A 12,578-nucleotide genomic window follows, 5' to 3' on the forward strand; every position below is an offset into this window, starting at 1 on the left:
TGAAGAGGGCCATAATAAAAATTTAAATTAGGTGTTGTGGGATCCTAGGTGAGAGAGGAACTTTGCTTAGGGAAGCTGGAAAAGCCTTTATTGCAGACAGCAGAATTTGAGCTAGAGCTGAAATAATGAACAGAGATTTTGCAAATAGAGAAGGTTTAGAGAAAAAAGCATTCTGGTCGTAGCATGCATAAAGTCTTAGAAGCCTAAGAGGATCTGGTGGTTCCTGTGAATGGCACAGAGTTCAATGAGGCTGGAAAATAAAGTACAAAGAGAAGAGCAGATTAGGCTAGAGAAAGTGTGTGGGTACCAGTTAACTATTGCTGCAGAACGAACTGCCTGAACACTTAGGGGCTTAAAGCAACATTCATTTTATTTGCTCATGATCCTATGGGTTGTTCTCACCTGGGAGAACCTATAAGACCAAAGCAGATAAAAGCAGCATCTCTGAAGCCTTGGTTTGGAATTCACACATTGTTACTTCTGCCACCTTCTTTGGTCAAGATAAGTCATGGCCAGCCCAGATTCCAAGGGTGGGAAAATAGATCCCACCTTTTGATGAGAGGAGTAGCAAAATCACTGTGCAGAGGTGTGTGGGAACAGGGAGGGGAGGAGCTGTTGTGGCTGTCTTTGCAAACAATGTACCGGAGGGTGAAAGCAAATTGTAAAGTCTTGCTTACAAGGTGAACAGTTTGAAATTTATCCTAAGGGCAACAGGAAGCTATCAGAGGTTGTTGTTGTTTTAAAGATTTATTTATTATTTTGGGGGCGGCGGGCAGAGGGAGAGGGAGGGAGAGAGAATCCTCAAGCAGACTCCCTGCTGAGTGAGGAGCCAGACTTGAGGCTCAATCCCAGGACCCTGAGATCATGACCTGAGCTGAAATCAAGAGTCGGCCGCTTAACTGACTGAGCCATCCAGGTGCCCCTCAGAGGTTGGTTTTTTTTTGTTGTGTTTTGTTTTGTTTTTAAGTACCACGGTAATAAGGTTTTCTGCTTAACATCCCTTATTAAGGAACCCTTCTCTCCTACAATCCCCATGGTTACTGAAGAAGCCATCATGTTAGTACAGTGCCTACCTTTTGATCAATTGTTTAGATCAGGAATGAGCCAACCAGAATCCTTTCTTTAGATTTTCTTCTACTATAGATACTATAGATGAGAATTGAACATTGCCAGTAGCTGAGGCTGTAAGATGCAGATCTTAGGGAGTGCTAGGGAATTATGTTTTAAGCTATATAAAGAAAGCCACTCTGCACAGAGAGGCAGAGATGAGAGACAGAGTCCTGATGGTCTTGGAGTCCACTAAATCTGACATCCCTCTTTGCCTAGGCTTATTCAAATGTGGCTTAGCTCTTGGACCAAATGAATCCCAACTAATACAAACAGAGGTTAACACCTGCAAGTAGGGAGTTGCAAGTGACAACATAAAAATCTGAAACCAGTTGAGTTTGAGAGTCATGGTTATTTTGACTGGTTTTTACTGGTATATAAGAAAGCTGTTGCTTTTCATACTTTGTATGTAGCTACCCTACTGATGGCTTTTCAGCTGAATCTCTTAGAATTTCCTAGGCCAACAATCAGATTATCAGAAAACAATTATATTTTATCTTTTTCCTTTAGTATATACACATATACATATGCACATATGTGTGTATGTGTGTGTAATTTTTTTTTAAAAGATTTTATTTATTTAACACAGAGAGAGAGCGAGGGCAGGAACACAAGCAGGGGCAGTGGGAGAGGGAGAAGCAGGCTTTCCGCGGAGCAGGGAGCCTGATGTGGGACTCGATGCCAGGACCCTGGGATCATGACCTGAGCCGAAGGCAGACACTTAATGACTGAGCCACCCAGGCGCCCATGTGTGTAATACTTATTTCTTGTTTTGCCTCATTTGCTAGAACCTCCAAAATAGTGTTTTATATATATATGTATATGTATATATATATATACTGTATATATATATATACAGTATCAGATATTTGGCAAGTTCATCCTGTTCCTGACTTTATAAAAAAAACATTCTAATGTTTCTATCTTAGGTATAATTTTTATCGTTCTTGTCTGTAAAATACTCTTCATCGTAGTAAGAGGATTTTTTCTTCCAATCTAAATTTAATTTGAATTTTAAAAAATTTGAAATAGATATCAAACTTTCAAGTAATTTTTCAGTAATTAGCAAGTTTGTATTATTTTCTCTATGAGTAAGTCAATTATATTAACATATTTATTAAGATTGAATCATCCTTACACTCTGCAACAATCCCTACTTGGCTTGATGTAGTACTGCTTTCCTGCATTTCTGAATTTGATTTGATAATATAGGCAGTCCTTGTTTTTTGTGGTACCATGTTAATTGCTACTCTGGATATCAGAGCTGTGTATCAGAGGCTTGTCCTCGTTTTCCAAGGTTATAATAACATGCACCTGTCTTACTTAACATAGCACTGTGCCAAACAAAAATTGCCTGTATATATTTATATTCATATACTTTTTTTTGGTATATCTGTTAGATTTGGATTAGAGAAAAATGAAGACCCTTTCTCTTTCCTATGCTCCAAAACTGTTTAAATACAAAAGCTAAATAGACTCCATAAAGCCATCTCCTTAGGAGTGATATACATCTCTGACAATAATTTCACTCTATTTTAGGGCTCTTCAGATCTTTTACTTCTTTTTTTTTTTTAAGATTTTATTTATTTATTTTTGAGAGACAGAGAGAGAGCACAAGCACGAGCATGGGGAGGGGCAGGGGGAGGGGCAGAGGGAGGGGCAGAGGGAGAAGCAGACCGCCCCCCGCCCCGGTGAGCTCTGAGGAGCCCAAAGCGGGGCTCGATCATAGAACCCTGGGATCATGACCTGAGCCAAAGGCAGATGCTTAACCAACTGAGCCACCCAGGTGCCCTCTTTTACTTCTTATTGAACCAGCTTTGGTAATTGAAAATTGTTCAGGTCACCTAGATTTTCAAATTAATATGTATAAAGTATATAATGTTCTTTCATATTTTTGATTCATTTTCTATAGTTACTGTCTTTCTCATTCCTGATATTGTTTAAATGTATATTTCCTTTCCTCTTCTTTCTCTCTCTCTCTTTTTGTCAGCCCTTCTGGAAGTTTGTCAACTTTATAGGTCTTTTCAAAGATTACATATTTTCATTTTTAAATTCAAATTTATATCTCTTCTAGTTTATTATGTTTTATTTTTATTGATTCACTCTATTATTTTTTAATTTGGTTTACTTTCTCTAGCTTTTTGAGCTAAATAATCAGTTTGCTTATCTTCCATACAACTTTCTAAAAAAGTCATTCAAGACTATGATGTTATAAGAGTGTATTTAGCAAATCTCATGCATTTTGATATGGAATGTTTTCAGTTTGGTTTGTTTTTAATCTCTAAGTCAGTTTTTATTTTCTGTTTGACCCAAGGGTGTTAGAAGAATGAATGTTACCTGTCCAGTTTCTACTTTTAAAAAGTTTTCTGTTGAGACTTTCTTTTGTCCTAGAATGTGTACTTGGCCTGAAAGGACTATGAGCAAAGTCTGGTTTTCTCTTTCTAGCTCCCTCTTGAAAATAAAGCCTGGGTGGCTCAGTCAGTTAAGCATCTGCCTTTGGCTCAGGTCATGATCTCAGGGTCCTGGGATGGAGCCCGAATTGGGCTCCCTGCTCAGTGGAGAATCTGCTTCTCCCTCTGTCCCTCCCCCCCCCCACCCCCGTGTGAGCACAACTACTCCCTCTCAAATAAAATAAATAATTTTTTTAAAAAAGTTAAAGAAAAGAAAGCTCTCTCAATGCCCGGGCTTCCTTTTCCCACCATACCCAAGTGAGGAGCTCTCTCTGTCAGTGTAGTCATTAAGCTTTTCATATTTTTTGAAAAAGTATTGATATTGCAACCCTATGGGTCATTAAGCCAGTGATATTTCAGGGCCTATATCAGATACATTCAAGTGAAGAATTAAGGTCATGAACTTGCTCTGCAACCCGGACATACCCATTGTCTTTCCCTAACGGTGCCGTGTTTAGTGCCCGCAGGACCCAATAGTATGTGCAAATTTTGAGGAAATTAATGCTGGGAGGATTCAGAGTTTGTAAATTTCATTCACAAATTCTTTAGAGAGAATGGTTGGATTTTACTGAAGGAGCAAGAAGAAATGATTTGCTAGAAAAGAGAAGAAAGGCTTTCCAGAGAGGAATAGAATAGTGAAAGTTACAAAGGCCAATAATCATAATTAGTATATACATGTATATTTATGTGTGCATACGTATATGTGTGTTCTCCACTATTTACAAACCATTTCACATCCCCTACTTTATTTAAGCATTACAATAATCCTTCAAGAATGTCTTGATTATCATGTCCCCATTTTGCTGCTTGAAACACTGTGGTTCCAGGTATGGAACCGAGATCTTCCATTTGAAGTTCTTTCCCTGTATCAGTCTGGGAGGATGAGGAGAAGGAAGGGGTCTGGCTCTTTGGGTGTCCTCAAACGTGTAACCTCAGTGTTTGTCTCATTTGAGATCCCTGCGGCGAAGTTGAACGAGCTGCTCGAGAATTTTTATGTCACCGTTAAGAAGAGTGACGGCTCCGACTTCCTGGCCACCTCGCTGCACGCCATTCGCCGAGGCCTGGACCGCATCCTGAAGAACGCAGGCGTGGGCTTTTCCATCACCAGCAGCACCTTCAGTTCTTCCACCAAGAAACTCAAGGAGAAGCTGTGGGTGCTGAGTAAGGCAGGGATGTCAGGGGCCCGTGCTCGCAATATTGTCTACTTCTCTCTTTCCGACGAGGAGGAGATGTGGCAGGCAGGGTGTTTAGGTGATGACAGTCCTGTCACTCTCCTGTCCACCGTGGTCAAGTACAACAGCCAGTACCTGAATATGCGGACCCTGCAGGAGCACGCAGATCTGATGTATGGTGACATTGAGCTGCTCAAAGACCCACAAAACCAGCCCTATTTTGCCCGGACAGACAGTGTCAAGCGGGAGAGCCGCAGTGGTGCCACGAGAGTATGCCACGGGAAGATCTACCATGAGCACTCTAGGGGACACAAACAGTGCCCTTACTGCCTCCTGTACAAGTACATGTACACCCACCGGCCGCCCACCCAAATGGAGGCCAAGTCCCCTTTCTACCTCACGGCCCGGAAGGAGGCCACAGACATGGGCAGCGTGTGGTATGAGGAGCAGAGGATGGGCCTGCGGTCTCTTCGGGGGATTGTCCCAAACTTAGCCAAGAAGGTCAAGCTGGAAAACTGTGAGAACTTCACCTTTGTCTCGTTTACTCAGGTCTCCAGGAGGCTTGGCTCCCACAGTTGCTGTCAGTGAGTCTTCCCCGACAAGCAAGGGCTCCCTCAGGCAACCGGGGCCAGAGCTCTGGGGTGGCAGGGAATGACAGCGACTTCAAGGTCAGGCTGGTCTTGGTCAGGGGGACCTGCTATTTCTTTGACTTTGGGTGTGTTTTTTTAACTGAAAGTAGAGGAGTCTGAATAATTAGGGTATTTTATCCAAATGTGTGTCACCTTTGTTAAATTATAGAATCTAACACCATGTATAATTGTTCCACAAACAAGAGTGAGGAAGTTCATTTTATCTAGTGCCTTTTTAGCACAGATTTTCTTAAAAAAAAAAAAAAAGAAAGAAAGAAAAAGGGAGACTGTTTAAGTAGTCATTAAAAAAAAAAAAACTCCCAGTAGCCTAGTAGCTTTAGAATGTTATGAAGACTCTATATACTTTGTTGAATTACACTCACAATAAGGAACTGGAAGGAGAGAGGCAGACACATTAACTATTTCCAGGAGACAAATTGCACTCGACACCCCTCTCTCTCTTTTGTTGATGGATAGTTTGGTTCTGCAGAGCAAGCAGCTTTGCCTGATAGAAGCTGGTGGGGCTGCCTGCACTCGGTAGTGCTGATGGGGGGGTGGGGGCCGCCCCCACTGCTCTCAGCATGGGGAGCAACTTGGTCCCTGCGTCAACGGGGACAATTTTAGTTTTATGAAAAAAAGATGAATGCACCAGACAATGTTTGGGAGAGCAAGGTTTCCAATGAACTAGGTGGTTTGTACCGTGAGGGAATTTCCAGTAGTAGTGGCTTGGAAAAAGCGATCTGTAATCAAAATATGAAAACCTCCTGAAGCAGAAGTGCCTACATGTTCTTTCTCAGCACCATGTGGAAGCTATTTCCATTTGAGCCTTTTTTGGAATTTTTAAAATCTGTCCTTCATGTCATACAGTTGTCCCGTCAGCATCTAGCACCAGATCTGTAAAATCACTAAAGGTACTTTTCAGACTTCACCAGGAAAATCCAACAAAGCAAGCTGCAAAGAAAACAAATCCCCAAACGTGTTTATGAAAGTACTTTGGAATATGTTCATCAAAGTATGATTTTTTCAGCCACGATAGATGTCATCATTTTAGGTTGGCCCCAGTGCGTGGGACATGATGATGGAGGCAGCCTGCCAGGTAAGCAGACTCAGCATTAAGGACATGTGTGTAAAAATCAGAGCATGATGATAGGCTATTGATGCACTCAGGTAAACTGCAGCCTGACCACATGTTATGGAAACATGAGCAGAATTTTCTGATAACCACTCTGAATGACAAGTGAAAAAGGAGCCCAAAGAGTGCTAATCAATAATAACAATAATTTCCAGGAATCTTTATGTTGTATTTGAGGAAAGACTGCTACAAGATTATGTTCCTGTGTGTGCTTTCTAATCCAAAATTAAAATTCCAGTATAAATTCATGTTGCAAGAGTCCTAGAATCAGTCCTAGTTCTTTTTCAAAACATTATTGTAGTATTTATTTTAATTAATTGTTCTTAAAAATCATTCACCAGTCGTTGAAATATGTAAGACATCCTTTACCAGAAAAGAACTCAGCCAATGCTGCCTTAAGGTTTAATGTTGTTCCCTTTTTAGTTAAACTGCACATTTATAATTTTGTTTACTAGTTGATCTTTCCTGAGTGTGGGTTAGTTTTCGTATGTCTCCATGTGTATATAAATAACAGGTAATATTTAATAATCAGTGTTATGACTTGATATTGCATACTATTCTGTTGTGATTTCCTATAGTGATTTTAGGGTTTTGCTTAAAAAAGAGACACAAAACATTGGTGTAGTTTTCTTTAGTTTGCTTAACACCCAAAGGATATTTTGTTTGTGGAAAGCAGATGGTGATTTTTCCTGTCAGTTCTGCACTTAAACAGAAATATAACCCATGTGAACAATGGGGTGGATGGAGCCTGCAGCCTAATTAAATAAAATCTCCATTTTTATTTTAAATGGATTCAAGAGGAAATCGCTATTAGGAATCACTGGGATCTTTTCAGATTTCAACATTTCCATAAGTAGCAATAACTGACCCAGGGGTTGTCATCCTTCTGTTGACAGGGGCTTTTCGTCAGCTGGGTAACCACCTCTGCCTCACATTGGTTGCTTATCACTGTTTGATGTGCTATAAATCCCCCGAGTTCTGAAGTGAATGATTATAATAAAAAATCAGGAGGTGGAATCTTCAGTGATATCTGATGGAATGAAAGAACTGTATCTCAGCATCCTAAACGCCATGCATTTCATGCCTCCCTTGGGGAGTGGGAGGGAGAAAGAAAATGCATTTAGCAGGTGCTACTCGGCACCACCCATTGAACGAGGTACTTTTTTTACATGTTTGTGTTAGATGTCTGTGTGTGTGTGTGTACAACACACACTTGAAATTTATATGTGGTGATGCCTGGTAAACCTGCTAATGTGGCAAAGCACCTCTTCTTTGTATGGCCATGTCTGTCCTCAGAGGATCTGAAGCGGGGACGGAGTAGCTAGTTCGAGGGGGCCACCCTCACTCATGCCCACTGGGGGACTCCCTGATTTTCTACTCTTGCCTAAGCCAGGAGAAAGGAGAATCCCAACAGAAGGAAGGGGGGCGTAGATTAAGGACATTTTCTCCACTTACCTTTATTTATTTATTTATTTTACTCAAAAGTGGGAACGAATATCAGGAACTCACAAGCTCACCGAAGCACAAGTTGCCTTTGGCTCAGCATCGGGAACAGTAGAATGTAGGTATTAGGGAGGACCTGTGGAGCGCTTTGGGCGAGCTCTTGCCCACAGCACCCCTTCTGCGTCTGCTCTAACATGAGCCCTGCTTGCTTGGTACCTCCTCTCCAGAATCTAGCAGGTCTCCCCTTGAAAGTGTATCCCGGCAGAGGTGATAGGGGGTCAGCTTGGAAGGGTGTGATCCCATTAAATGTAAAGGGTTTAACACAGCACTAGGTGCACAGTAAGCATGCAATATATATTAGCTATTTTAGCTACAACTTTTGGTAATAGTAATAATATTATTCAACTAATCTGCATCGCATCAATTATTTCTTCCATTGTGGAGATTCTCCCTCCTTTAAACTGTTAAACTTGAGGAGGAAACCAAACCTGATAATCTGGTCACATGTATGCCCATAAATTCTACCTCCAACACAGCCAAGCCCTGATACCTCAGCTGTAAGCAAAAACACGTGAAGAATGGAGATGCCTTAAGAGGCTTTATGAGAAAGCTTTTGCATTGTTTAGTGTGTTTGCAAAGGGGAGTATTATGGAAGAACCTAACCAAAGTTGTGAAAGAAATGGTCTCCTTGGTTGTGTGGCATTTTCCAGCTCTCCTTGGATTATGTGCTGTATTAATCTTGCCCTGACTGATAAATGGTGTTTGAAGAAATGTGAAATTCTATTACTTTGATATTTATTTCAATTCGACTTTCTTAAAACGATCGAGCACTGTATCTCAGCATGTTCATAGACAGTCTATTGGGAGAATCTGGACAAAATAACCTTCATGTGGAAGCTGAAGCCTCCTGCTACAGTAGAAAGAGAACTTGACTGGGACCTCCTTCCCTACTCAGCAATTCTGGTCTCACTTCCATCAACGATAAAGTGGGATCATTGGAATGGATCATCTCCAACGTGAACAGTATTACAGTTCCTGAAGCCCATATAGTTAGGAAATAGCGAAACTTGGAAACAAAATTCCTAATTCTTCAAGGTCATATAGTGAATCTCCTAAATTTTAAGAGCTTCTCACTCTACTGGAACACTTTCTTTTGAAAAAATACTTTTCTTGAATTTTCAGGTTTCACAAATTTTAAAATTATTTTTTGCTATCTCATAGGCAGCAACATGTTGATTACTTTTCTCAGTTTAGAATAATGCTGACCACGGTTTAATTACTTAAATAAAGTAAACAGGATGTTTAAATGTTATGCTTATCAACATGCTTCACTTTGTTGTTTTTACTGAAATCTGGACTGCTAAACCTTTTTGAGCTAGTAACCAGTTACATGCCTTTAGGCATCGATAAATGCAAACAACAAAGACCTCAAAGTTACTTCATTTTCTCTACATGAGATCCAATTTTGTCTAAGTTAGTGCCCATGCACATTTAGAAACGGTTAACAGTCCTGAGCAGAAGAATATATTAAAAGTTTCAAATTCACATATCTTTAAATGTTTTTGCTTTGGGGTTGAATTTTTAATGCTCTATATTAAAAGAAAAACATTCGATGGTTTAGTCAGTGTTCTTAAAAATCTTTGTTGTTTTTTTCCCCATGTGAATTAATCACCTTAGCAGAAACATGGGTGGAGGGAGAGTTGGGTGGTGACCTAAGGACACGACACGCTCCCTTCCTGAGAGAAGAGAAGGTCGTGTGGGGTGATTAACTTATCTCTGGGAATTCCTATGTATTCCGTGTCCATGAATTCTGACATCACAGGATTTCCCAAAACTCCTTTGAGAGAGGCTGCCCATCCTTCTGGCAAAGTTTGCTTATTATGATGATGATTTTATGTACTTCTAGTTCTTCACAGTCCAGGAAGTCCAGAGATGTTGCCCATGTTTAGTTGGTTTACCAGAATCAGATTTCTGTGCTCAATTAAAGTGCTCTATTAATCTAATGCAGCTGATATGGCAGTTAATTTCAGGAAATATTTATTAAAACCAAAAAAAAAAAAAAATCACTGGGTTATATTGGATGCATATTGCTTCCATTACTATTAAAAGCAATTGGATAGATCCCTCCCCCACAATGAGAGGAGAATGAGCTCCTAAATATTTTATGGTCAATATAACTGATTTGATTAATTTGCATTTAACTGTAGTTATTGTTACGGTTCAAAAAAGTTTCTTAGAAAGTTCACATTTGACTAACACTGTGATAAGTGCTTTCTCACAGCTGCCTCATATTCGCATTTAATCTCACAACAGCTCTGCAAGGTAGGCCTAAGTATTCCCACATTAGTTATTGAGAAACCTAAGGCTCAGAGAAATTAAGTAAATTTCTCAAAGTCTCACCAAGCTTGTAAGTGGGAGAACTTAAGTTTGAACCCAGGTCTTCTGACTCCAAATCCAGTGCTCAATCCATGAGACAAACTGCCTTCTTTGGGGGCTACAGAGGGTCCATTTATCACAGAACTTTAAAAAAACTAAACATAATTTCTGTCTGTTTAGGAAATACTTCATTTCTCAAGTCCTACAGTGGCACACCTCATATGTACTCTTACTAACTGATTGGTCACTTGGTATGATTCAGTAGTTCCTGGAAAGCCTGATGGTTTTCTGTGAACGTTCTGCCTATTGAAAACTTTCTGTATTTATCCAATAAATAACTTGTATTACTTATTATCTACCCTAAAGGGCAGACGGTCATGCCCTCCTTATCCACTGCACCATATACCCACAAAAGAGAATTGACAAACACTCACGTGGGCAAATAACACAACCAAGGGCAGATACTGGATCTGCGAAGAGGACTGTATTTAAGGATGAGTATATAGAGAAAAAAAAACAAAAAGGGGTATATAAAAAAATGACTGAACCAAGGAAAATAAACAGCTTCCAAGAGCATTTGAAAATGAAAGTGGTCTACTGCGAGAAATAAGAAAATGGTAGGATTCTTCTTGTTGTAACTGAAGGAACAGAATTGCTTCCGTGCAGCATAGTTATCTCAGACTGGGAGTTGGTTTAGAGAAAAAGGCGCTAGAATAAAATGAAAAAGAAGAGAAGTTAGAAAGAAGGATTGCAAGAAAACTTAAAGCACAGATTACAATCCACACTGGAAGCAGAAAAGAACACGACTGAGCTTAGAAACACTCAAATCAATAATGTGAAGGACAGACTTGACATTTTCTTCTTCATGTTCTTTCAAAAGAAATAAGAGATGAAAACAATGAGGAAAGATAATGGATTTGGAAGACAGAACATTAGCTAACATTCCTGAGTTTTGCTTTCTTGATGGAAAAACTGTATTGAAAAAAAAATATATCATCAGACTATAAAAATGAAATCTTTCCTGAACAGAATGAAAATCTGTGTATGTAGGGTGAAAGGATTCACTGCATTCCAGCACACACACACACCCCCCCCCCAAAAAAAGGGAAAAGAGACTATACCCATGCACCTCCTGGCAAAAATTTTAACTACTGAGGATAGAGATTGAAAAATCCTGTCAGAAAGTAACAAGTTGCCTACCAGAAAACAAAAGAGCTTTCTGGCTTCAACCTTCTGCTTTATAGCACCAAATGCCAGGAAACAATAGGGAATTGGGGTTGGGGGGGGGGAACGCTGTGGAATTCTGGAATTTGATCCACATTAAGAAACAAAAGGATTTTTAGTTATAACAAGCATTCAGGAAATAAACCATCTATGAATTACTCTAATCTGTACTGTAACCTACAAAGTTTGGTTTAAAAAAGAGCAATTTTTGCTTAATATAATTTCAAGGGACTCTGGGGGTATTAAACATCAGATCATTTACCCACGAGAAGAAGGATATGTATGCTCTTAAATAGGTAATATGGCTGGAAGCCACATATCTAAAAGTGCCCAAAGTCCTCACCTAAATGGGCTTCCCTAACGCAAGAAAATGTACCTGAAAATAATTGTCGTATCACAGCGTCATGTTCCTTCATTTTTATTACTTAAGTGATGCGTTGTCATGATCGTATAAATAGAAAATTCAGATACATTCCTTACAAATAGAATTTAAATGGCTCTCAGTTTCCTCTGCTTCCGCCTAAAATACTACTCTGAGCGAGATTCCCTCGCTTCCAGGTGAGAAAAGGCAAGGGGTCTGAGCGCCTGGACGAGAGCTTGCCGAGGCTATCCCGCGTGCTTATCCCCTCTCCTCAAATCCAGAACTAAGAACAGGTGCCGAGTTAGAAAATCATGGAATTTATATCTGTGTTTTAAAAAGAGAACCAGGGAAAACAAACCTTGTTTTAGAATATAAGGAAAGTTCGTTTCAGCAGCAGGAAGGTGGCCTGGGGCAGTGACCGAGCTTTCCCTAGCTGGTCTCAAAGTTTTAAATGCAGATATTAAGGGAATAGAAGCAGCTAACCACCACCACTACCACCACCCCTCCCCCACCCCGCCAAACTAATTACTTCTGGAGTCTCATGTCAGCGTTAGAACTGAAGCTGCGTTGTTTTGTTTGGTTTTTCATTTGCTTGCACTGGAAGGACTTGAAAAGACCCAGGAATGTTGAGTATCATTGGCCTTAATGCTCAGTTCCTTCCTGGCAGTCTAAAGGTTTATTGGT

General features: G+C 40.1%; 1 protein-coding gene across 2 annotated transcripts in view; it reads left to right on the forward strand.

Moving 5' to 3' along the window:
• The window catches only part of KIAA1958 (KIAA1958 ortholog), a 161,224-nt gene extending 149,822 nt beyond the window's left edge, over positions 1 to 11,402 (forward strand). For both annotated transcript variants that reach the window (XM_078061614.1, XM_078061613.1), the window contains one exon: positions 4,511 to 11,402. In XM_078061614.1, the coding sequence (XP_077917740.1) occupies positions 4,511 to 5,317 (807 nt within the window). In that variant the 3' untranslated portion in view covers positions 5,318 to 11,402. The remainder of the gene's footprint in view (positions 1 to 4,510) is intronic.
• Positions 11,403 to 12,578: the final 1,176 nt, after the last annotated feature.

Source organism: Halichoerus grypus, chromosome 14, assembly GCF_964656455.1.
Source record: "Halichoerus grypus chromosome 14, mHalGry1.hap1.1, whole genome shotgun sequence".
Taxonomy (NCBI): domain Eukaryota; kingdom Metazoa; phylum Chordata; class Mammalia; order Carnivora; family Phocidae; genus Halichoerus; species Halichoerus grypus.